General features: G+C 40.0%; 1 protein-coding gene across 5 annotated transcripts in view; it reads left to right on the forward strand.

The window, feature by feature from the left end:
- Positions 1 to 27,184, forward strand: part of LOC126180278 (protein retinal degeneration B) — a 589,076-nt gene that overhangs the window by 528,207 nt on the left and 33,685 nt on the right. For all 5 annotated transcript variants that reach the window (XM_049924680.1, XM_049924684.1, XM_049924682.1 and 2 more), the window contains 2 exons: positions 3,780 to 3,896; positions 25,290 to 25,398. In XM_049924680.1, the coding sequence (XP_049780637.1) occupies positions 3,780 to 3,896; positions 25,290 to 25,398 (226 nt within the window). The remainder of the gene's footprint in view (positions 1 to 3,779; positions 3,897 to 25,289; positions 25,399 to 27,184) is intronic.

Below are 27,184 nucleotides of genomic sequence, written 5' to 3' on the forward strand. Positions count from 1 at the left end.
TTGTATGGAGGAGATTGCTTCGGACCACATATTTCAGCTGTTGTTGAGTAAGCCCAGTGTCTGGTAACCATACAAAATAGATCTGAGACAGTGATAAGAGAATGCTCAGAAAAGAGATGTGCAGTCTGTCACAGGGTTCTTCGTATAAATTGAAAATATCACATTTCTGTTCAAAGGTCTTTAATATGAGAAAAATATGTGATTGTGAAAGGAATGAGTCTCAAAGTTTCAAAATCACATCTATGCATTAACTGCTAAAGACATTGGAACAAGGTTTTCGCAGTGATACTAACAAAAGGGGAAGTATTTTTTTGTGTGATTAATATTTATCATAGTTTATCAAGTGAGAGATTGAAACTACTATTAGTTTATTTTATAACTCATGAAAAAGAAACCGCACTGGAATTGCAACAATGTTATATTGCGTAAATGGTGTGATTTCATGATGTACCTGCAACCCTATTCTTTATTTTAACACATTACCCATGTGTTGATGCAAAATTCCAATCATCGCTTTTCATTATCATTGTACCTATTCATGCACCACCTACAGGAATCCTTCCTAAAAATCCAGAATCCTTAACCCCTCACCTGGTTCAGATTCATTGATGACATCTTTGCTATCTGACTTGAAGGTAAGGACACCCTATTCACATTCCTCCAGAACCTCAACAACTTCTCCCCTATTTGCTTCGCCTGGTCCTATTCAACCCAACAACCCACCTTCCTAGATGTAGACCTCCACCTCAGAGATGGCTACATCAGTACCTCCATCCATATCAAACCTACAAACCACCAGCAATACCTCCACTTTGACAGCTGCCACCCACTCCATACCAAGAAGTCCCTTCCATACAGCCTAGCAACCCATGGTTGTCACATCTGCAGTGTTGAGCAGTCCCCCTCAAAATATACAGTGTGCCTCACTGAAGCCTTCACTGACCGCAATTATCCTCCCAACCTTGTACAAAAGTAAATCGCCCATGCCTTATCTTTCCAGTCTCCCAACACCTCCCAAAGTCCCACAGTCCAGCCACAGAGGGGCATTCCCCTTGTAACTCAGTACCATCTGGGACTGGAGCAACTGCATTACATTCTCTGCCAGGGTTTAGATTAACTCTCGTCGTGCCCTGAAATGAGAAATGTCCTGCCCACTATCCTTCCCACCCTTCCTACAGTGGTATTTCACCATCCACCGAACCTACACAATATAATTATCCATCCTTAAACAACCCCAGCTCCCAATCCCTTACCTCATCGATCATACCCCTGTAATAGACCTAGATGGAAGACCTGACCCATATGTCCTTCTACCACCACCTACTCCAGTCCGGTCACTAACATCACCTATCCCATCAAAGGCAGGGCTACCTCTGAAACCAGTCATGTGATCTACAAGCTGAGCTGCAACCACTGTGCTGCATTCTGTGTAGGCATGACAACCAACAAGCTGTCTGTCCACATGAATGGCCACCGAATGACTGTGGCCAAAAAACAAGTGGACCACCCTGTTGCTGAACACGCTGTCAGACATGATATCCCTCATCTCAATGACTGCTTCGCAGCCTGTGCCACATGGATCCTTCCTACAAACACCAGCTTTTATGAATTGCACAGATGGGAACTTTCCCTGCAATACATTCTACACTCCTGGAAATTGAAATAAGAACACCGTGAATTCATTGTCCCAGGAAGGGGAAACTTTATTGACACATTCCTGGGGTCAGATACATCACATGATCACACTGACAGAACCACAGGCACATAGACACAGGCAACAGAGCATGCACAATGTCGGCACTAGTACAGTGTATATCCACCTTTCGCAGCAATGCAGGCTGCTATTCTCCCATGGAGACGATCGTAGAGATGCTGGATGTAGTCCTGTGGATCGGTTCACCATGCCATTTCCACCTGGCGCCTCAGTTGGACCAGCGTTCGTGCTGGACGTGCAGACCGCGTGAGACGACGCTTCATCCAGTCCCAAACATGCTCAATGGGGGACAGATCCGGAGATCTTGCTGGCCAGGGTAGTTGACTTACACCTTCTAGAGCACGTTGGGTGGCACGGGATACATGCGGACGTGCATTGTCCTGTTGGAACAGCAAGTTCCCTTGCCGGTCTAGGAATGGTAGAACGATGGGTTCGATGACGGTTTGGATGTACCGTGCACTATTCAGTGTCCCCTCGACGATCACCAGTGGTGTACAGCCAGTGTAGGAGATCGTTCCCCACACCATGATGCCGGGTGTTGGCCCTGTGTGCCTCGGTCGTATGCAGTCCTGATTGTGGCGCTCACCTGCACGGCGCCAAACACGCATATGACCATCATTGGCACCAAGGCAGAAGCGACTCTCATCGCTGAAGACGACACGTCTCCATTCGTCCCTCCATTCACGCCTGTTGCGACACCACTGGAGGCGGGCTGCATGATGTTGGGGCGTGAGCGGAAGACGGCCTAACGGTGTGCAGGACCGTAGCCCAGCTTCATGGAGACAGTTGCGAATGGTCCTCGCCAATACCCCAGGAGCAACAGTGTCCCTAATTTGCTGGGAAGTGGCGGTGCGGTCCCCTACGGCACTGCGTAGGATCCTACGGTCTTGGCGTGCATCCGTGCGTCGCTGCGGTCCGGTCCCAGGTCGACGGGCACGTGCACCTTCCGCCAACCACTGGCGACAACATCGATGTACTGTGGAGACCTCACGCCCCACGTGTTGAGCAATTCGGCGGTACGTCCACCCGGCCTCCCGCATGCCCACTATACGCCCTCGCTCAAAGTCCGTCAACTGCACATACGGTTCACGTCCACGCTGTCGCGGCATGCTACCAGTGTTAAAGACTGTGATGGAGCTCCGTATGCCACGGCAAACTGGCTGACACTGACGGCGGCGGTGCACAAATGCTGCGCAGCTATCGCCATTCAACGGCCAACACCGCGGTTCCTGGTGTGTCCGCTGTGCCGTGCGTGTGATCATTGCTTGTACAGCCCTCTCGCAGTGTCTGGAGCAAGTATGGTGGGTCTGACACACCGGTGTCAATGTGTTCTTTTTTCCATTTCCAGGAGTTTATGTTCCCGTAACCCTCCTGGCCTCAACCTTCATTAGTCACTGTCCTCACCCATATAGCCCCCTCCCTGCTCCCATTCCAGCACTACACAGCCGTCATTTCACCACCACACACAGTCTTTTAATTTCTTTTTATTTCTCTCCTTTCCACTACCCCCCCCCCCCCCCCCCCCCCTCCATCTTGTCTCCTGCCCTCCGTCTAAAATGCAGCATTTCACTGTCCGCCACCCCCACCATACTATCCCTCCCCCATCCCCTTCCCAGCCTCCCCCTTACCCTCGCCCAGTCGCCATTCCCATCATGCACTGGTGCTGCAGCTTGCAGTGTGGTTTCAGTTGTCTGTATATTTTATATAATTTTTGAAATATTGGAGGACTCCAAATTAAAATGGAAAACTCTAAATTTGATGTACTGATGAAATCAGTAAAGCTAGAGAAAAATGAGAACGTGCAAAATTGTGTAGGGAGTCCCTCCTGTGTACCATTTCTGAATGCAGTAGGAAGGGAAATAATTATTTTGTTAGACTGTGTCTCAATAACCAAACACTATATGCTGACTTGTGGTGCATAAATGTTAATTTAGATGAAAAGAAAGTTCACTGTATCTCTTTATAATAAGAAAATGTATTTTAATAAGTTCTTATTCCCTTTATTAAATTTTTTATGTTTTACAAATTTTAATTTTGACAAAAATTTCAATTCATTTTGTGTCAGCTGGCAAGAATTGATGGGGCACCTGCAGCAGGCTTTGAGGAAAAGGATACAGCTGCTTTCAATCCAGGGCATCCACGAGAAAAATGGATCAAGAAGAGAACTTCAGTTAAACTGAAGGTGAATGAATTTTTTTCTATTAATGCCGTTTGTAGTTTCTGTCTCATATATCTCTATCTTTCATAATTCCAAAATGGTGAGTAAAGTGTCATTAAGTTTAGTCTTTTCTCATGATATTAGCTCCCCCCCCCACCCCTCCTCTCTTTCACTCTCTCTTCATTCTCCCTCTCTCTTTCTTTTTCTGTTTATATCTCCCACTCCCTTTCCCTTTTACTCTCCTTCCATCTCCCTTTCTCAGCTGCCTCCCCTTAATTATTGTCACATTTTCTTCTGCAGGCACATAATTTAACTTAGGTGTCCTCAGGAAGTGACTAGTTTGTCTGAACAGCATTGTGACCAACATTTTCATAGGATAGGAGTTAAGAGTTGGAAAATGCTGTATTTGAGATCCTGCATCTGATCGTTAAGTTGTTACTGTCTTAGGTTACTTTTGCTATCACTGTGAAACCACACACTTCTTTGCTGCGGGGAACAACATTGTACGTGAAGGGGTCATGGACGACATACAAAATGTTGTGGTAATGAGTATAGCACATAGCACACATGAATAGAGGAAGGAAAAGTAAAGTTACCATTTTGTGAGTGGAAGAGCAATGAAAAGAAGACATTTAGTGGCAGTAAATACCCTTCTATAGCAAACACAAATTGTCCTGTTTGTGGAAAATTGACATCTGATGGGTGAGTGGAACAATATTATAACTGTTAATCATAATGAAAATAAGTTTCTCATAATTTGCATAGCCAAGAACTTGTATTTGTAAAATATTTGCAGGGTTAAATACAGTAGTATAACAATCAAAACAGGAATTAATAAATGATCCACTGCTGTGGACTATAAATTCCTCATTACAAGGTATAGTTTCCCACCACGTCTTCAGTATTTTACCCTTACACAGCCAAATAAAAGAGCCTTTCATGGATATCATCAAAATGATTGAGGTCCAGTCCCTGCCAATGCCAGGGCAATGAATTTCTTGTCTGCATGATGAACTGATTTCAGAGATCTTGGCCGCATAGGCCGTGTGTCACATAGAGGTTAATTCAAAATATCTCAGTATATCTGCCTACAAATTTCATCTGATGGCACTGCTATACTAGGGGACAAAAAAGTCATAGCATTCTGCAACTGTGAATTTATCAAAGCATTGCGAAGAGATGAAGAGATACTTACCTTGTATGATAAGCTTTTGCCAGCCAGAAGCACCAAGAAGAAGGGCTTCCTTGACATATTGGTATATCCCAGCTGAGAAACAGGATTTCTATTAGCAACTACCAAGTGAATATCAGATTAAAAGCTGTATGGTAAAACCCATTGACCAGTTACTGAGGCTTTAATACTGACTATGTACAGATTTAGTATACATGCAACAGAAACAGTGTTAAATGTTTCAACATATTCCAGTGCTGCTTCTTTTGTGTACTTGTATTACAATAAACATATGTTTTAGTGTTGTTTCTCGAAGTATGCTATTTTTGCAATTAGTAACATAGAAAAATCAGTGTGTTTCAGTGGTGCAACAGTGTAACTGCACTGATACGTCATTGTTTCCCAAAAAAATCAAATTAATACTATTTTTCAAAGATAACATGTGCCATTTTATGTTGTATAATAACTGTTAGAATAAAAAATATAAATATTTGTGAAATAATTTATTAAAAATTAAGAAATGAAACAGATTAGAGAAACATTTTTCATACCATTGAATGATCCTTGAAAATGTGCACAGCAAATGAGATACCAACACACATTCTCTTTCCTGATAATTGAAGGATTGTCTATTGACAGATTTTTGAGGCTGAAAAATTTTTAGAACTTTCTTAAATCTTCGGGCATAAGTGATCAAAATATGTCAAGGCCACACAACAGCAGACTCTCACATTTATACAAATTGTTTCACAAAACACTTGACAATTTTTCACAAAACATTTGTTTCCATGTTTTGTTCAGAAAGCATGATCTTTTTGACAACTCATTTGCTTTCCTAGAGTCTTTTGTTCTTAGAATGTCCTAAATTTAGCACCTGATTCAAAGAAAAGTTTTATGATGGTGCAAAATTGCTAGACCTTGAAGAGATGAACTTTTTGACACTTCATTTACATAGCTAGCAGCAGCTGCTCATTAAATATTTCAATTGTCCCTCAAATTATTGAGTTTTGCCTAGTTACCTTGGTTACTTTCCAGAAGTTAAACATTTGGTATACAAAACTAGGCTTCTCTCTCTCTCTCTCTCTCTCTCCCTCCATCCAAACAGGCCTTGAAAGGCCCAATGGTACCGACTGGCCACTGTCATCCTCAGACCACAGGCGTCACTGGATGCAGATATGGAGGGGCATGTGGTCAGCACACCACTCTCCTGACCGTATGTCAATTTACGAGCCTGGCTTCGCACTGATCAATTTGATACCATATTTCTCCATTTCCTACTCTTCATTTGACTATTAAAATTCGGACAAAACCCATTTTGTAATGTAGAGGGAGTAGTGTTTTCCCCTTACTCAAACATTTGACCAAAACATATCCAGGATGATGTTTTACCTAGTGTATAATGCATGCATCAAGAAAACCCAAATAAGTAAGCATAAAACAGTTTTTTATTCTCCTGTAAAATTTGCGTTTTGTTAGTTAAGACATTGTTGAAGTCAACAAGCCAAGTGCTGAAAAGTAGACACACAAAAATGTGGTTTAGGGAGGGGGATGGGGGGGGGGGGGCTTACCAGTCACTTTACTTTTGTAACAACCAGTTTAGGAATACAGTCAATGCCCCATCTCTTCCCCAGAGGGAGAGCGGGGGACGACATCAACATCTACATCTACATCAATACTCCTCAAACCACCGTGAGGTGCATGACAGAGGGTACATACCATTGAATCAGTTATTAGGGTTTCTTCTTGTTCCATTCATGTATGGACTGCAGGAGGAATGAGTGTTTCAATGCCTCTGTGCATGCTGCATTTATTGTAACTTATCCTCACGATCCCTATGGGAGCAATATATAGGGGGGGGGGGGGGTTGTATGTTCCTGGAGTCGCCATTTAAAGTTGGTTCTTGAAATTTTGTTGGTAGAATTTTACGTCTATCTTCAAGAATTTGCCAGTTCAGTTTCTTCAGTATACTTGTGACACTCTCCATTGATCAAATGAACCTGTGACAATTCATGCTGCCCTTCTCTGTATACATTCAGTATTCTCTGTTAGTCCTATTTCACACGGGTCCCACACACTTCAGCAATATTCTAGAACTGGTTGCATAAGTGGTTAGTAAACAATCTCCTTTGTGGATTGATTGCACTTCCCCAGTGTTCTGCCAAAAACAAAATCTACCATGTGATTTACTCACAACTAAGTCTACATAGTCATTCCATTTCATATCCCTACAAAGTGTTACACCCTAGTATTTGTACAAGTCCAACATTGACTCATTGATAATATAGTCATAGGATACTACGTTTTTGTTTGTTTTGCGAAGTGCACAATTTTACATTTCTGAATATTTAAAGAAAGTTGCCAATTGTTGCACTACTTTGAACTTTTGTCAATATCTGACTGAATATTTATACAGCTTATTTCAGATATTACTTCATTACAGATAATTGCATCATCTGCAAAAATCCTGATTTTACTATTAATGTTGCCTGCAAGGTCATTAATATACAGTATGAACACTTACCTGGGGCACACCCGAGGTTACTTCTACATCTGACGATGACTATTACATTACATTTATCGTTTTCCATGGATCACTTGGAGAGAAGTCTCTGAGATGTGAAAAGAGTCAAAGGTCCCTTTTCTCTTTTTTTTTTTACTCAGATACATGGATATTGTACAATTCTAATGCAGACAGAGTTATGAGCTATAATCCATGTGAAGATATTCATTGATGGAGTATGGAGTAGGAGGTGTTGGCCAACAGGAAGCTCTTTAATTCTCTCTGAAACCGATCTTTATCACTTACAAGACCTCTGATATGCTCTGGTAAGTTACTGAATATAGGAGTATCCATGTGTTTGACTCCTCTTTGTACTAATGTTAAGCTTTTATAGTCCTTATACAGATTGTTTTTGGTTCTGGTATTATAATCATGTTTTGCACTATTTTGTGTAAAAAGAGACATGTTGGAAATGACAAAGGACATCAGTGAGTATATGCACTATCTATCAATATAACATACTAGGCCCTCCCTATCAAAAAGTCCTAAATCCAGTCACAAATTGCGCTTGATATCCCATACGATCGTACTTTCGACAATAAGCGTAAGTATGATAATGAGTCAAAGGCTTTTCAGAAATCAGGAAATACTGCAATGGCCTGGCTGCCTTGATCCAAAGCTTTCAGTATGTCTTGTGAGAAAAGTGCTAGGTGAGTTTCACATGATTGGTGTTTTTGGAATCCATGTTGGTTGGCATGGAGGAGGTTGCTCTGTTAATTAAGGGTATTGGATGGTAGTTTTGTGGATTGCTTCTACTGCCCTTCTTGTTGACAGATGTGACCTATGCTTGTTTTCCAATACCTGAGCATTGTTTTTTGTTCAAGGGATCTGTGCTAGATTATAGTTAGAAGAGTGGCTAACTTAGCCACAGATTCACTATAGACTCTGACATTGATTCCATTGGGTCCAGGAGCATTCTTCAATTTCAGCTGTTTCTCAACAACTCTAGCACTAATACTTACTTCATTCATCTCTTCAGTGGTACGAGTATTAAATCAGGGCAATTTTCATGGGTTTTTGTTTGTACAGGACATTAAAAAATAGTTACACATTTCAGCTTTCGCTTTGCCACCCTCAATTTCAGTTCCTGTCTCATTTGCTTTGAACTGGACACTAATTTTGGTGTCACTAACTGGCTTTACATATGACCAGAATTTCTTCGGGTTTTTTTGAAATATCATTTGACAGTACCCTGCTGTTGTAGTCATTGAAGGCATCATGTGTTACTCTGTTGACAGCCAAACATGTTTCATTCAGTATATTTCCATCTACAGCCCTTCTATACATATTATGCTGTAATCTCAGTTTCTTTACAGTGACTGTATGTTAGGGAGCTACCCTCCCATTATGGACTATTCTTCTGGGTACATATTTATCCAGTTCTTTTAAACCTGAGCCATAGTTCCTGTACATGCTCCTGCCCTGTGCTGAAAGTTTCAGGTTCCCCATTGAGATATATGCTACTGATTTTTGTCTAGTTTACTGTACATATACATATTTCTGCTTAGTTTAATTGTACTTTGTACTTGGGATAATAATTGTTGCCACAATTGCAGCATCGTTACTGATACCAGTTTGTGTGGACATTCTCAAAAAGGTCAGGTCTGTTTGTTGCCATTAGATCCAATATACAGTAAAATTTCATCATAATGGAATCGCCTGGGACTAAAATAATTTTCCAAATTGGACAAGTTTCTGGATTAAAAAAAATTCACTGGGGTACATAAAATTTGTCAGGTATCATACAGAAAAGTACAGGACATTTTTTAAGTTATGCATATACTGTATTTACATACCTTCACTCCAGCACAGTAGATGTTCATTTACTGTATATTGTGCAGTAGAACACTGGACTATTACGCTAATTGAACTAATTGATAAATAACATGGAATTTCTGTCCTTTTACTTGAACTTTAAATTCCTTTATTATTGTACATACATATATATTATTCCCATATTTATTTGCCTTACATTTCACTTTTTTTGCCACATATCAAGGAGGGAAACTTGTTTTAATTTGCTGTTCAAAATTGTTTTTCTAGGCAATTTTTTGCACCATACAATAGTTCCAACAAGTAGGGAGAATTTGTGTGTGCTGCAAATTGCATAACATTGTTTATGCATGCAATGGCTTCTTCAGGTGTATTAATGTTTCTAGGGACATAACTTTGCTCTTCTTCTTCTTCCTCCTTTGTTTCTTCTTCATCATCATCATCTTCCTCCTCTGTGTTGTGGATTAAATCTGTTGGTGAAGTAAAAGTGGAGTGAGTTGACAGAATGTCATCACTTCAAATGTAATCATCTGCACTACATGAAATGTTTTGCATTTTCATTAATTCAGCAGTTGCTGCTGCATTTTCTTGAACTTAATGGCCACAGAAGGGTCTTGTTCTTGATCCCCAAATCCCACTTCGTTGAAGCACTTTGTGACAGTTTCGGGTTTTATTTCCTCTACTGCCAAGCCAATCCAATTTACTGCATCCAGGACAGAAACTGAGTGTGCAAGAGCTAATGCAATTTCAGCTTTTTCAACACTAAGATGAAGTAATCAACTATAATGACACTTGACTATGTAAATAACCCCCTGGTTTATGGGTTGTGTGAGGCTGGTTGGATCTGTAGGGAACCAAGTAAGTTTCACGTTTTATAATGTTACTTTTGGGTGGCAGGTTGTATTGTCCCAGAAAAAGAGAACTTGACGATTTCCTTTTTTCATTTTGGCATTGAAAGAGCCCAGCCATTCTTTCATAAGACCACTCACCATCCATGCCTTCTTATTGCTTTGCCATGTGACTGGCAGCTTACTGACATCCATGTTTTTGAAACAACATGGTTTTCCCACCTGTCCAATCACCAATGGCTTCTCCATTTTGCCTACAATGTTTCCACACAGCAGTACAGTGAGTCTTTCCTTGGATATTTTTCCGCCGGTGCATTTTTCACCTCAAATTGCTAGTTTTGAAGGCATCGCATGATAAAACGGTCCAGTTTCATCAGCACTGAATACATCTTTTGGATCATAATCCACAATTAAGTTGAACAGCATTGTCTTCCATTCTGTTGCTACACTCTCCTGCACATTCTTAGCTTCCCCACACACTTTGTTCCAAGCAATGTTGTGCCTATCTTTAACTGTCCAGCCATCCTGTGGATACCTTAAACCCCATAATTCCAAGCTCTTTAGTGACTTTCAGAGCCTCACTCCGCGACATAGGTCCAGATAAAAGTAAATTTTTTGCCTGTGCACTTGCGAACCATTCCCACACTATTTCGTTAATTTCTTCATTTCCGGTCTTCTTTGCCTTTCTTTTCATCTGCCCGTTCCTCTTCATCCATTCATCCTGAATCTTATCCTTGTTTCTTAAAGTCTCATAAATTTGTGTGTTCCCACATTTGAAATAGAACATAATTTTGCACACACAGTCACCTTGATTACATTAACCTTTTCGTTGTGTGGTAACGACACATACCATTTGTTCAACATCATGTTACTGTGTCTTGTAAAGTCTACTATTCAACTGAAGCTGGCAGAAAATAATGACCTTGCTGGGTAAAACCATTGTTTAACAGAACAATACCCACCTCTTTCACTGCGCACATTGCAGCAGTGAGTTGGTAGATGTGCAACAATGTTCCTGTATGCACCGGCGTCCATTAATAATGAGGAAAATGAGAAAGCTGACAAACAGAGTGCTGACCAATGAACCGTTTCCTCTGATGTACTGATACTGAGCGTAACTTATTTGTTGTGGAACAGAGCAGTGTGGTTTTAGATCCACACCAGCAGCACTGTGCTGTGCTGGACCTATTTTCTTGGTTTTGTGCCGCTTAACAGAGGTGTTAAAAGGAACATCCTTGTAGAATCCTGAATAACTAATGAACTGTAACACAGCAGTACTGTATAGGCTCTTTTCTTCATTATACAATGAATTATTAAGTATTTTTGAAGATTTGCTTTCTGTTTCCATGTTAGGCATGTTCCACTTTATACAAGAAATCAGCATATAAAAGTGCACTGAATGTGTTGAGACTGAAATACTTGTACTATGGTTTGGGCAGATATCTGAATTATACACGTGCCAATTTGAGAAAGTTTTACTGTATTTCCATCATAAGCAGGGTTCCTATCTATCTGTTCTAGGTAGTTTCCAGAGAAGACATTTAGTGATGTTTCACAGAATGTCTTATCATGCCCACCATTTGTCAGCCAACAATTGATTAGGGAAATGAGTTTTTTTAAGTACGATTGAGGGACTTAAGTACAAGTGAACTGAGATTGTGTCTAAAGCTTTCGCTTACATTAGGGGAGAAGTCTGGTGGGTATTATAAGGATTATCATTTTATGTCCATCCCTGATACTGAGTCTTGCCCAATCAATCTCACAAGAAGCTCCAGTTTCTATCTCAGTGGATTTGAGCTTCATGTATAATGCGGTGGGTACACCACCTCCACTTCCCATTTATCTATCCTTTCAGTATACCGTCAAACGGGTTGATTTCAGACACCGGCGTGAATTTGAACAGTATGGCTTATTTGCTCTTTGCCACAGCATAGAAACAAAGAGTTACTTATTTTAAAGTCCGTGCGCCAGTTATTTTAAGTGCAAGATTTCATTTATCACTTTCCCCAACTTTTATTTTGCATCAGTTGTTTCCCTAGGTGAATAACTGACAAACAGTCTCAGTGTTAGAAATCCATGCATTATCATATAGTGGAAACTTTCTATTGTTGCGTTGAGCGGGAAGTAACTGTAACCATAATGTGCTATGTAGCTAACAGCATCGAGACAATTTCTGTACAAGTTTGTCAAGTTTATCGTGCAAGGCTATAAAATAACAACGGTTTTTGTAAAACTGTGTACTGTGTGGAGTGATTTCGGACAATGCCGAGAACGTGTAAGAGCAGGAGAGGTGCTACAGTACGGTGTAATTATGACCTGTAACTTTTAGATAAAACAGTTTGTGATATTCAGAGTCGTAAATTATCATACAGAAAAGCATGTGATTTGTATGGTATACCTAAATCAACCCTACAAAATAAAGTGAAGAAAGCACATAAAAAAAAATGGGAGGACAGCCAGTGCTAAATAAAGAAGAAGAAGAAGAAGAAGAAGAAATGTTGAAGCAAAGTATCTTGAGGGCTGCACATTGGGGATTTCCCTTCACTAAATTGGGTATTAGATATTTAGTTAAATGCTACCTTCATAAATCTGGCCAAAAAGAGAAAAAATTTCATAATAATTTGCTAGGAGAAGAATGGGAGCATTTATTTCTCAAACGACAGTCAGAACACTTTCCATTCGCCTAAGCAAAAATATTAAATGAGCTCGTGCAGAAGTGAACAAAGAGACTGTTAAGATGTTTTTCTCCAATATCAAGGCAAAGCTAGAAAATCTCCCACCTAGCAACATCATCAACTATGAAGAAACCATCATTCTGTATCGCTTATTTGTAACAAAGGGCTACCTTAAAGAGTGTAAAATCAAATAAGAGTAAATAAGAGTAAATCAAATAAGAGTGTAAAATCAAATAAAAAGCATGTAGAATAAAAAAAAGAGGCAGTAGCTGTCCGAATTCACCCTATGTATACTGTAACTTCGGACAGAGATTTAGTACTTCGGACATAGATTTAAAAAACACACGTGTCCGAAATCACTCAAATTCATGGGGTAACTTTGGACACTTTATTCAACTACCTCAGATAAATATACCTACACATACACTTTCTGGTTCTAGAATATTTTATTCGTTACACATATACACTACCACTTCCATAACAATCAATTTAATCTAACAATATATACGAAAGTTACAATCAAAATAATGACAAAACCATCGGAAATCACCCCGTTTGACGGTACACTTAAGTTTTCCACAAAAATCTCACTGGTATCAATTTCAGGTTTCAACCAGCTTCCTGTGCCCAGTATTATGTGAGCTTCATTGCTTTTCAGGAAGATGCTCTGTCATGATCGATTTGGGAGTTAACCACTACGATTTTAATAGTCTGACTGGTGGGAGGCATTTCATTTTATCTTACATTGCTACTTATGGGTTTCATACAGCTATCATTTTATCTGAATTGGATGGCGAGTCACCTAATCTAAAAATCCTTTGTGTGCACCCCACACACCATCTGCTACCTGAGTAGGAGCCTCTGATGTGTAGCAGCCTGTGATGTGTAGTGCACACGTGGCCCATTTATGAGGACCCTACAGTTCTCAACCCTGTTGTGCAAATCCAGGAAGCCACAGCCTAGCTTGTCACAAAACCTTTGAAGTGTCTTGTTCAATCCTTCCACTTGACTCAGAATCAAGGGGCCATGATCAGTTCTTGGGACAATGCTGCAAATTGTGAGCTTTTTTGAAATTCTGTGCACAAGGCTGATCTTCTCAACCTTCTCTTCCAGCCACTGGAACGACCCAAGTATGACCTCGGAGCCCAGAAGACAGGCATCATTTGTTCCAATGTGCACCACAAACTGCAGCTGGTTTCCCCTGTTTCCTCAATGGCTGCTGGAATAGCCTTTTCAAAATGTTAATGAGGACCCTAGGCATACACACTGAGTGCACCTGGTGTCTTTTCTTATCCCTTGCTGCCATTTCAATGGATGCCATACATTTGAACTGCCTATGATAAATACCGTATTTACCCGAATCTAAGCCGCACTCGAATCTAAGCTGCACCTGAAAAATGAGACTCGAAACAAAGGAAAAAAAGATTTCCCGAATCTAAGCCACACCTGAAATTTGAGACTCGAAATTCAAGGGGAGAGAAAAGTTTTAGGCCGCACCTCCAAATCGAAACAAAGTTGGTCCATTGTAATATGAGACACAATTTAGGTCGAATGAATGAAGATACAGTTACAGTAGTTTGGTTCAAGTTGTAAGCTTTACCAGGTAGCCATTGCTATGCGTCAGGCGCTCCGTCTGTATTTATACGGGTACCCTTCCTTTTTCACGTGCTTCGTCTGGTTTGAATCGATTGCTTATTTTGTTTGATCTGATAAGTGCCGTTTTCTCTGTTATAGGTGTTTACGTCACTTTAAGCTGAAAATGCATCACTGTACTGTGTCGTGCATTGTTTGTCGCATTCTGATAGTGCGTGTTTACGGCCTGTCGCCATTCGCGGCATGGCTTGCTTTTGTGCGCGCTACCGCCGCTTACAGCTAAAAAGAGGCGAATCGTCTAATTAGCGAAGCAATGTCAAGAGACTGCTATTTGTTGTTTACTTACACTGCTGCTTTCTTTGAGAATGATCAACAAGAACCAAATAATAGGCTGCGTATGATAGAACATGTTTTGAACGAGAGTTAGGCGAAAATTTTACTCCGTTTGAAAATCTTTGCGGTCGCTTCTTTAGTACATCAAATTCTGCACAGAAATTAGTCATCTTAGATTTAAAAATCTAGTCAGTTGCCGTGGTTCATTTCTGACTGTATCACTATTAGGCTAAGAATAATACGAATATAAACATGACACGATAAGTGTATTCTTCTGCGTTTGCTGTTGTCTCACTCTAGTTTCGTAGTTTATTAGGCAGACAGGATTTAAATGAGATAGCAACAAACACGGAAGAACACATGGCAAAATGTTTATATTCGTATTATTCTAATGGTGAATGGTGAAGAGAATACTGCTTGTGATTCACATTTCATCAGGTTACTATTAGCAACCATCTCTTCTCACAGGTAGGAAAAAATTCAGAACGTAGAGTTGGCCATATTGAAAAACATCCCAAACAGTCTTGCCAGTCGGATTTTCGTAGTACATTGAAATTCTAATACATTCGAAGATGAACAATACGGAATTTGTATTTACTTCATTGGATAATGTACGAAAATGCAGTGGTCGAAACTCGGGGCGGAGAAAAAAAAGCTCGTCTTCCACCTTTTTTTTAAATTTATTTACTGACGCATAGGTTTTGGCGCCAGTATTTATCTTTGTGCCTACAGAGCATGTCTGTGTAGCGCTACATATATTCGACGGCAGAAGTTAGTTGTGGCGGCACCTACCAACATTTTTCAGAACTTCGGCTTGCTTTGCACTCGATTCTAAGCCGCAGGCGGTTTTTTGGATTACAAAGGCGGTTTTTTGGATTACAAAAACCGGAAAAAAAGTGCGGCTTAGATTCGAGTAAATACGGTAGACCCCCTACCCTTTTGTTTGCCTCATCTTGATACTGGACAAGACATATTTCCCCAAAAGAAGGTGAAGTAAGTACCACTGGCTCAATTTCAGTGAACGACAGCACCTCAGACTTGTCGGTTAGGGGGATCAGCGTGACACCCTGTGTCCTCCCTGGTCGCTGTCCAACCTGTACAGGATGCCTAGATCTATAATTGACATGCCACTCACAGTCAAGTGGATGGGTTATGACAGATCCTGTACTTTCTGCAGAGGTGACAGGATCCAGAGGAGAGGATAGTACTTGAGGTACCTCTGGTACAGGTATCATAGGTACACCTTGGGCACTCTTCCAACACACCAATTCACGGCAGCTGCCATTTGTTTGACAGTAACCAGTGTGATTTCCAGCTGCTTATCAATGACAACCAATTCATCCAGTGTTTGAAAACCGCATTCACAGCAGGGCTGCATTTTGGCTGGCAACGTATTGCAAGGCAGTGAGTAACTAACTTTAAATTAAGCCTGTTGATTATCTTTTAGTCTGTTGATCTAAAAAGTTGCTAATTCTCTTTAAGGATTGAAGCAAATACACAAAACAAGATTTCTATTAACCCAACAACAAAACATGGTAAAAACTACTAGTATCCTAAAACTTTTTAGCTTAATTATGATTGTTAGCAAACTCAAAAACAGTTAGTTTACAGTAAATGCAGATAATATAGAGGGAAACTCTTTTTTAAGAGATTAGAGGGCTACTCCTTTTTAAGAGAGAACTAGATGTAACACGATATGTTAGTGAGAGTATCTGCTACAGTAACTAAACCAAAAACAGATTTACTACAAATTGCTCATAGATTATGCAAAGGACAATCATAGCTTACAAATATTCTCAAAAATGCACATTTATTTGCATGGATTTAAGGGGTGATGTATTCTTTGGCAGAACTGTGAATCAGAGATACTAATTTGCTATGAAATAAGTTATGTATCCAAACACTCGTAGTGGTAACTTACGAAAATATAGTTTTGTATGTATCCAGAATTTCTCAAAAATAACCCTATTTCTCACATAACTGTACCACGAAAAATTTAATTTTGAATGAGGATAGGTCTACTGTTCTACTTTAAAAGTGCACAATTAAATTTAAACTTATAATTGTCGATAACAAGATGAGTTTTGCGTGGCACTCAGAAGGTACAAAATTTCACAATATATCACAATACAAATGGGTTTTGATACAGTCAGTGGAAGATTATGCAGAAGTGATGTGATGGTAAAATATGTGAATTTTGAACTTCAAATTGGGACACACATTTTCTATACACGATCTTGCACAAAAGAAGATTGTGAAGTCAGCTTATACACAAATAAACATACCAGCTGCACGGATTTTTCACTTAGCTATTTCTGTGCACACTTGTATACTGGTGTGCCGAACACTTCAGCACGAGTTTATCTCGGTCAATATCACTAAAATGTGCAGCGCCAGCAAAGCATGTCCTCTGCCTGTTGCAGCTAACAGTGCAATGAAGAGAATTAATTCAGCATATATGATATGAATATAGACAATTCATCTGCTTGGTGTTTGATCTTTCCTCTATTACTTGTTTCAAAGAAAACAAATTGGCATTGCAAGTCCTACCAGCTGTAAAGCCTGATTGCTCTTCTTCCTGTTTGTATTCTGACTGCACTAGATATTTGAGAATTCTTCCATACAAATGAGTCACCATACTTGTCAATGAAATGCCTCTATACTTTGCACTGTACATTTCCTTTCCTATTGTGTAAATGACTGATATTCGAGCAGCCTTCACCTGATTGTATAGAAGAGTATTGCTTAAAAACTAATCAGTTCACCAGGGCAAGGGTTCATATAGTTTCCCTGTTCCACACTTGACAAGTTCTACTGGGATTCTTTCTGGACCTGCAGGGCACCCATTTTTAAATTTATGTACAGTTCTGTCAAGTGTGGGAACATCAATGTTTCTCTCTTCAATTAATATTTCTGTTTCAGAAATAATTATTTATATGTTCAGTAATTGCTGGTAATGGTCTACCCATTGTTTCATTGATACTAATTGTATACTGGTATGATTCTTCCCATTTGATTTAAATATTTTATTAAATTTCCATACTTTTGAACATCTTGCTTTTCCTAAATGTTACTGGGTGCACATTTATCCCACATTTGTCCTTTAGCAGCTAAAATTGCTGCCTATGTCATTGTATTCAATTCCGTATAATTTCCTATATCGAGAAAAGTACCTTTAAAGTATGACAACTAACTCACATGGAACAAAAAGAAATGTAGTACCACACTGTACTCACCTTTTTCCTACACTCTAATTATATACATAAAACATAAACAGTATTAGATTGATCAGGTACAGTTAAATGCCAGTATGTGCCAATCCTTGGGGGGCTGTAACTACCAACAGTTGGTGGATTTGGAAGGAAATACCAAGAGATGGGTATTTTTCATACTACAATATTCCTTTCTGTACAAACAACGTCCAAACATCCAAGATGAATTTTCACTCTGCAGCAATGTGTTCACTGATTTGCAACTTCCTAGCAAAGTTAGACTGTGTACTGAACCACAACTATAAACCTGGGTCTCTTGCCTTTCACAGGCAAGTGTTCTGCCACTGAGCTATCCAAACACAACTCTCAATCCACCCTCACAGCTTTACTTCCAACCTTCACAGAAGTTCTCCTGCGCTGGCCGAAGTGGCCGTGCGGTTAAAGGCGCTGCAGTCTGGAACCGCAAGGCCGCTACGGTCGCAGGTTTGAATCCTGCCTCGGGCATGGATGTTTGTGATGTCCTTAGGTTAGTTAGGTTTAACTAGTTCTAAGTTCTAGGGGTCTAACGACCTCAGCAGTTGAGTGAGTCCCATAGTGCTCAGAGCCATTTGAACCATTTTTGAAGTTCTCCTGCTTACTTTGTGGAACTAACACTCCTGGGAGAAAGAATACAGCTCCTTTTTCTGTTGTCCTGTTGTTCACATCAGCCTGATTCAATGGCCTAGATAAATACCCATGTAGCATTCAAGCTCTCCATGAACGTGACCAGGAACGCAACCAATTGTAAAATGACCGACACCATGGGAGATTATAAATGGTTTCTCTAGGTCAAGCTATGCTAAAATGGCAAATTGGGCTAGAATTTCATTCAGTTTTAGCTTGGCTGTTTCACACTCAGGGAAGCCATAAGTATTATTCCCTTCTTTAGCAATTTGGTGAGAGGTTCAGCAGTAGTGGTATATTCTGGGAAAAAGCTGCAGTAATAGTTTGCTGAGCTCAGAAAATGACTGTAATTCTACCATGTTACGAAGGGAAGAAAAGTTTTTACCACACTGGTTGATCATGGTTTGGCTCGAGCTCCATCGGCAGAAACTATGTTGCTTAGATACTTAAACTGTGATTATGTAAACTTAAATTTCTCTTATTTCAGACTGACATTTGCATTTTGAATCTGTAAAAGAACAGCTTTGTCAGTGTGCATGTTCCTCTAGGGAACTGGAAAACACAGTTGTGCCATCTAAATAAATAAGGCAGATTGAAAGTTTTCACTCCCCTCAGCTATAAATTAGAAAAATGTTGGAATCCTGATGGTGCATTATACAGTATGCTTTTTCTCCATCTTGTGTCCATTTAGGAATAATCATGATGGACAGAGCTCAAGAACTGCTTGGCAGTTGTGTTGCCCCAGTACCAAACAATTCTTAAATGCTCTGCCTATATGATTTGTTATTAAATGGTCTTGTGTTCAAGTCACAATCAGATGACATGTCAAATTTATAGCAGGCAAATCCCACCGTTCTGGAAAACCAGTGCTGCTAAATTCTTTAAGTCCTGAATACAACAAATTTCTACCCTTCTCAGGCAGATGCATTAGCTTTTCTGGTAATTTCTGTTTTAAGGGGCTTGTGACATTTACATTACTTTAAATACTCTTCTACAACGTAATTTTTCTTGTTCCTTCTTTTTCCCGTCTTCCCATTTTACAGTTTCATTTGCTGGCAGCTCTTGAAATGTTCACTAAATCTATTTTGTTGGATAACATGGCATATGTTCTGCCAAAATTAGTATTAGCTGACAAAAATATTGCTTCATTAAATACAACTGGTTAACATATACTTTTTTCATGTGCACTTGTCAGTCATCTGGCAACTCATTTCTGCTGATGGAATTCTCTAGAATACCTAAGAGGGTTGGAAATTTAGATTGGACATTCACCCAGAGAACCTTTCTCATCCCCCCTCATTAAGTTTCCCAGCTATTTGACTTAAACACTGAAGTGCAGCAGTCTTCTGGAAAGGGTGGAACAGATCCTGTCCTGCCCTTCTCAAATACCTGTACAATACTGTTGCTACCAAATAGGAATTCTTGGTCACTAAATTGGACAGCACCACAGACATAGCACAGGAAATCACTTTTTAGGAGCACATCAAAACCTGGATTTTCCCATTGTAGTATCTCTACTGTGAAAACAAATATTTCTGTATCAATCTCCAAATTAATCTCCTGTGAGCCTACAGGACACATTATTCTGAATCCTCAACCATTCAGATGAGAAGTAACTTGCCACAAGGTGTGGATGTCACTAGGCAGAGGGAGGGTAGGGGGTGGGGGTGGGGGGGATCCTGGCATTGGTGGTGGTGGCTTCTCACCTGATGAATGAGCTCTAGAGTGGTGGCTCCTCTGTTTCTCCATCCATTTCCTGAATTTCTGCCTCTACTGGCACCTTCACTATTTCCTCTGTGGTCACATCAAGCACTTGGCAAATTCTATTCTTATGGCACCCAAACCTGGGGCATGCTTGCAGCATACGCTCTACAATGTGTACAGTGTGATGCACCAGTCCTGTTGTCACAGTTGTTACTGTGTAGTTTTCTTCTTCCCTCATTAGAGTGAGTCACACTGTTTATTGCAAAGTACCAGGAGATGGACACTTTATCTCAGCTCATATTCTAGAATCAGTTCCTTGGAGCCATGGCCTAACTACGCAGAATAGCATTATATTCGTGGCATCCTGTGAAAATATATATGCAGAAAGAAGCAGCTTGGATTTTATCTGAAAATGACTCAGTATCATAAACATATTTTTCTCTCAAATTAGATAATTTATCCCCACAGAAGATAACATTTTTTGTTTGCAAAACATGTATCATCAGCAGACAGTTCAATTTGAGTAATATTCAATTGTAGCTCACAGGACCGTGCACACACATGACGCAATATATCTAATATGCTATAGGAATATAACAAAATTTTCATTTGATATATCCACAAGAAAACAGTAGAAAATTGCTGAAAGAACCACCTTGATGATGTCGCCAAACACAGATGCAATCATCATGATGCTGTAAACAGAACCTGGATTCATCAAAAAAAAATGACGTTTTGCCGTTCGTGCACCCAGGTTCGTTGTTGAGTACACCATCGTAGGCGCTCCTGTCTGTGATGCAGCATCAAGGGTAACCACAGCCATGGTCTCTGCAAACGTCATCGAACTGTTTGTGCAGAAGATTGTTGTCTTGGAAACATCCCCATCTGTTGACTCAGGGATCGAGACGAGGCTGCACGATCAGTTACAGCCATGCGGATAAGATGCCTGTCATCTCAACTGCTAGTGATACGAGGCTGTTGGGATCCAGCACAGCATTCCGTATTACCCTCCTGAATCCACAGATTCCATATTCTGCTAACAGTCATTGGATCTACCAACGCAAGCAGCAATGTAGCGATACGATAAACGGCAATCGCGATAGGCTACAATCCTACCTTTATCAAAGTCGGAAACGTGATGGTACGCATTTCTCCTCCTTACACGAGGCATCACAACAACATTTCACCAGGCAACACTGGTCAACTGCTGTTTGTGTATGAGAAATTGTTTGGAAAGTTTCCTCATGTCAGCACATTGTAGGTGTCGCCACCGGCGCCAACCTTGTGTGAATACTCTGAAAAGCTAATCATTTGCATATCACAGCATCTTCTTCCTGTCAGTTAAATTTCGCGTCTGTAGCACGTCATCTTTGTGGTGTAGCAATTTTAATGGCCAGTAGTGTAAATAGCATAGTGGCACACTTCTATTAAACTGGGCGACAAATAAATAATGATGATCAAATATTGTCAGGCAAATACTACTTCAGTGGAAGTGTAGAGAGCTAGGCTTTATCTCATGACTCTTAGTTGTAAATGAAGTTCCATTTCAAAATTCATATTTGTAGGTCATCTTGCACTGTTTTATGGATTGTCAATCATCACAGTGGCCTAGAATAATAATGAGGACAGTGTTGTGGCGGCAGCAACAGCAGAGCACAACCTGCTGGCAATGTGAGGGCAACATGTGGTGGAGTGGGAACCAAACCCATGACCCTCCACTATGATGAACAACCAGTTGTCAGAGTGCTCAGATACCCACGTTCACAAGACATGTACACCTGATGCACCCATATAAGCAATGGTGTACCCATGAAATCTGAACAGATAGCAACTTGTTTGCCTTGCCAGGCAGCACCCAGCTGTCTACTGACACACATGCCATAGTCAAAGGACACACGAAAGCATAGTGCACCAGGGCTGTCAGCCATCTATTGTGCCATAAGGAAGCAGGGCATTCAGGTGAGAGATTACATATCAGATCAAATTTCTGTGCACCAATGTACAGGTTGGCCAATGTAGGCAGTGGGCACATTGGGTTAGGATGAGGGTTTAGAGGTCATAAGTATACATACTTAACAAGCAAGTAATTTATTCAGAGAGGGGTATATGGGTCCTATAACTGCTGCTCACACCAGCCAAGAACAATAGTGCTTCAGTGCCACCAGTTCCAGCAGTCAGCAAGAAGTATGTAACAATATGACGTTGATAAGACAGAGATCAAAACCCGTCACCATTTGTTTTTAATAAAATAGTTTATGCAGTCTACATTGTTTTTATTATATTTTTAAAATAAATGGTAGCTTATATTCCTTAGTTAGCTGTGAAGATAGACCAAAGCCAGATATTAAATATTGTGTATTGTGGGACTATTTATTGTTTTCTCGTCAGTGGGATTAAATTCTACATCTACAGGGTCAACACAAAGTCTTGCCTGTCCTGATTATAACAATTTATTACAGAATAACCATTTGACATAATAATTTACATTTGCTATCGTTACATAGGTTAGTGTTACTAGTTTTTTTAAGACCACTTACGCTAGTAAACCTTAACATATGCTCCCTTGGTAGCTTGGAGAATGTCAAGGCAGTATTCCAGTTCCTGCCAGGTGTTTTGCAACATGTGTTCTGTCACAGTACTCACAGCAGCTTGTATCCTAGCTTTCAGTTCGTCATCATCAGCAACTGGTGTGATGAAGACTCTGTCCTTGGTATAGCCCCAGAAAAAACAAAACCAAGGGGCGTAATGTCTGGAGAGGGGAGTAATGTCCGGATCAGTGGATTGGAAGGAACGGTCCAATACCCTGGCCACCCCACTCTCCAGACATTATGCCCCTTGACTTTTTTTTCTGCGGCTATATCAAGGACAGAGTCTGCGTCACACCAGTTGCTGACGTTGACGAACTGAAGGCTAGGATACAAACTGCTGTGGGTACTGTGACAGAACACACATTACGAAACACCTGGCAAGATCTGGAATACCGGCTCGACATTCTCCAAGCTACCAAAGGAGCACACGTTGAAGTGGGTTACTAATGTAAGTTGTCTAAAATAATAATAATAATAATAATAGTAACACTAACCTATGTAACGGCACCAAATCTAAATTATTGTGTCAAATGGTTACTGTTTTATAAATTTTTATAATCAGGGCAAGATTTTGTGCTCACCCTGTATATCCATACTCTGCAAACATCTGCTAAGTACTTCCATTGCACTGCATATTAGAGTTTCTTGCCATTCCATTTGTGTATGGAGTACTGCCGGAACAGTGAATGAGGAAATGCTTCTTCCCACATGGTATTTAGTCTTATCTTGCCCTTGTAGTCCCCACAGGAGTGACACAGAGGTGGCAGCAGTGTATTCTTAGATCCTCATTTAACACTGGTTCTTATACTTCATAAGCAGGATTTCATGACTAGCTGCTATCTAGGTTCAAGCATCTGCCATTTCAAAGTTTTCTACATTTCCATGATACTCTTTCTTCTGTCGACTAAACATGTCTTCGTATATGTTCAATATCCCCTGCTAATCCTATTTGGTTCGTATCCCAAACACTTGAGCAATTTCTAAGATAGGAAAAGCATGTTACAGTCAATTTCATTTTTAGTCTGGTTGCACTTTCCGAGTATTCTGCCAATGAACTGAAGTCTGCTACTTGAATTATCTTTGATTGAGACTATATTATCATTCCATTCCACTTCATATATTTTTACACCCAGGTATTTATACTAGTTAACTGATGTCAGTTTGAATCCATTCACATTGTACTCATAGGATACTGTGATTTTATTATGATACAGTGCAGCAGACATGCACGTAAAGAGAATATTGCTGGACAGAGGGCAAAAAGAGTCGTATATGGAGTAGGCATTAGACAATCTTACTGAGACATGTGTTATTTTTTTCCAGCCCTTGACGTCTAGGGAGCCCTACACAACAGGCATGTTGAGTGGCGATGTATTTGTCTGCCAGATCAACCTGCTTTTTGGTGCAGTCTGCATGTCAGGGACAAGAAATGGTTTTCTGGGCCTCGAGATGTAGGCTGCCCTGCATTTTAGGCGTGTTGTGTTGGAGTAGTACCAGCCTGCTTTATTGACCTGCTTTGGATAGCAACCTGTATGTCAAGGGCAAATGAATGATTTTCACCCCCCTGGTGTGTAGCCTGCCCTGCATGGTAGGCGTATTGTGGGAGTGGTATTGGCCTGCTTATTGAGCTGTATTGCAGGGATTCATGTACCGGTTATAGAGGAGTAGATAGGTAAGTTGAGAGGGAGGAGGATATAGACAGAGATGGGGAGAGGAGGATGGACACACACATGAGGCAGGTGTAAGGTGTAGAGGGGTAGTGTAGTGGGCAGGTGGAAAAGGAAGGAGGGAAGACAGACAGGGAAAGAGAGAGGGGCAGGAGTATATGGTCAGGGGGAGGGAGGAGGAAGATACGGGCAGAGTGAGGAAATGGACAAAGAAGATGGACAAAGAGAGGACAAAGAGACAGAGTGTGGAGACGAGGATATACAGATAGAAGTGGGAGGATGAGATAAACAGAGAGGAAGGAAGAGGTAGGCAGAGAGAGTGGGAGGAGGAGCCACTCAATATACATCGAATGCAAATGTAGGTGAAGCCATGTGGAAGAGGCTGTTAAATATATAAAGGCGATATAAATTGCATAATGTGTTTTCCCAGTATAATTATGTATTATTATCATGTCTAATGTTTGCAGAAGGCATTGGTTTGATGATTTCATGCAAATGTTGCTATAAAAAGGAGAAGAAAGTGTGTTGGTTCTTTTATTTTCAGTATAATTTATATTTTAAAATTTGATGAGAAACTGCCTATTCTGGCATTGGTTTTAACAGCTGTTTTATGCTTTATTCCCTGAACAGAATGTTGCTGCAAATCATCGAGCAAATGATGTAATAGTAAAAGAGGGTGCACCTCAAATTTTGACAGCCCGCTTCATGTATGGACCATTGGATATGATCACCTTAGCAGGTAAATATGATGATAGTAAGTGGAGCCAGAGAAAACACATTTCTGGCAGTGGTTGCATAAGATATTTATAGATAGGATTTTGTACTAGTGTGACAAAAACTACCAGAGGAGGGATTTCTATGTAGAAATTTTGTATTCAGTGAAGCTGTTATATGTCAAACTAATGCTAGAACACACACAATGCAGTCACAGTCGCTACAATGTTGTATATTCATAGGTCCCATTGTGAAATAGAAACTTCAGATATGTGCAACAAGACAAGGTATACATGAAGAAAATTACAGAGTGCATGATGCAAAAACTGAATAGTGACTCCAATTTAAATTTCCGCAATATAGCTATTTTGCAGCCCTATCAACCCCTAAGCTGTTTTGTACAAAATAAATCAGTGGTACATTTTGCACCTTCAACTACTGAAACAAATAGCCCTGTAGTTGATAACATTTTTAAACACACATCCACACATTAGTGTAAATCCTGTAGTAAATAATCTTTCAGACCATGTTGCTCAACTACATGTTAACATCAGAGGCATCAGAACATTATGCTTGACACAAATTACAAGAAATAGTAAAGCATAATGGTAAAAAGTGGAAAGAAACTGAGAAATTAAAGAATTATTTGCAAAATTCAAACAGTAAACAGGCACACAGTAAAAAAAAAAAAAAAAAAAAAACTATTTTGGCGCCTAGTCAGGCTACTTTGAAAACAATTGTCCTATTTCAATAAACTAACTAATACTAAATTTCAAAATGGCATTACTATATCTTGCTAAAATATGAAAAAAATACATTTGAAGTAGAAGAAAAGATTACAGACCATTATCACATTAAAAATTGGTGCTATTAAGTTCTTAGCAAAGGCATCAGAACATGGCAACAACTGTTTGGAACAAAAAATAAATTGAGGAAATGAGACAATTGGTTGATCACAGAAGCCCACAAATGTCAGATATTTTCTATTGTGTTCTATCAATAGCACAAAATTTATGTTTAAGATGATCCTTGAAGGAAGGCCTACCATTTCCAAGAAAAGCATTCCAAAAAAATTGTAATAAAATCCAGCTACATACTAGATCTCTAGAGGAAGCTTGTAATGTTGTCAACTGTCCTTTGAAAAAACATTCTAGCTTTTATGATGTAATCAGTAGTAAAATAAACAAAAATTGTTTGCACAAGCTTCGTAATACAGTAATTTAGTTTTGTAATTAAACTCTTCAGAGTAATAGTTTGCCAGGCAACTTTAATATGCTGTAGTCACCCCACTTCAGAAGACAGAAGGTAGAGCAATAGCATACAACCCTAAGGGGCAGTCAGATGAAAATTAGACAGACCATATAACGAGCATTATTCAGATGTTGATAACACAGTTAGGTTTTTCGTAGAGGATACTTCTGTATTTGAAAAAGGAAGGAACAGTGTGAGAATACCAGTGGGAGGAATGTCAGGAAGTGAAATTCATGCCCATATGTGTTCTGTGTGTGGCAAACACAGTAGGTAATGTGTACATGTGTTTGCATGGAATAAACGACTTCAAGAAGGTCAGTGTTATTGAAAGACAGCAGTTGACCAGGACAGGCTCGTAATGTCATTACCCCTTCTACTGTTGCCATGGTGGATACTGCCATCGGAAATTACCGACAGCAGACAGTGAAGACATTTAGCTCGTTTGGGCATCAGTCATGGTATGGCACACACCATCGTGACATAGCATCTGAAGTTCTGGAAAACTGAATGCAGTGGATTTCCCACAGCTAGCTGGAGCAGCAGAAGCTGCATCAATTCCT

Source organism: Schistocerca cancellata, chromosome 1, assembly GCF_023864275.1.
Source record: "Schistocerca cancellata isolate TAMUIC-IGC-003103 chromosome 1, iqSchCanc2.1, whole genome shotgun sequence".
Classification (NCBI taxonomy): domain Eukaryota; kingdom Metazoa; phylum Arthropoda; class Insecta; order Orthoptera; family Acrididae; genus Schistocerca; species Schistocerca cancellata.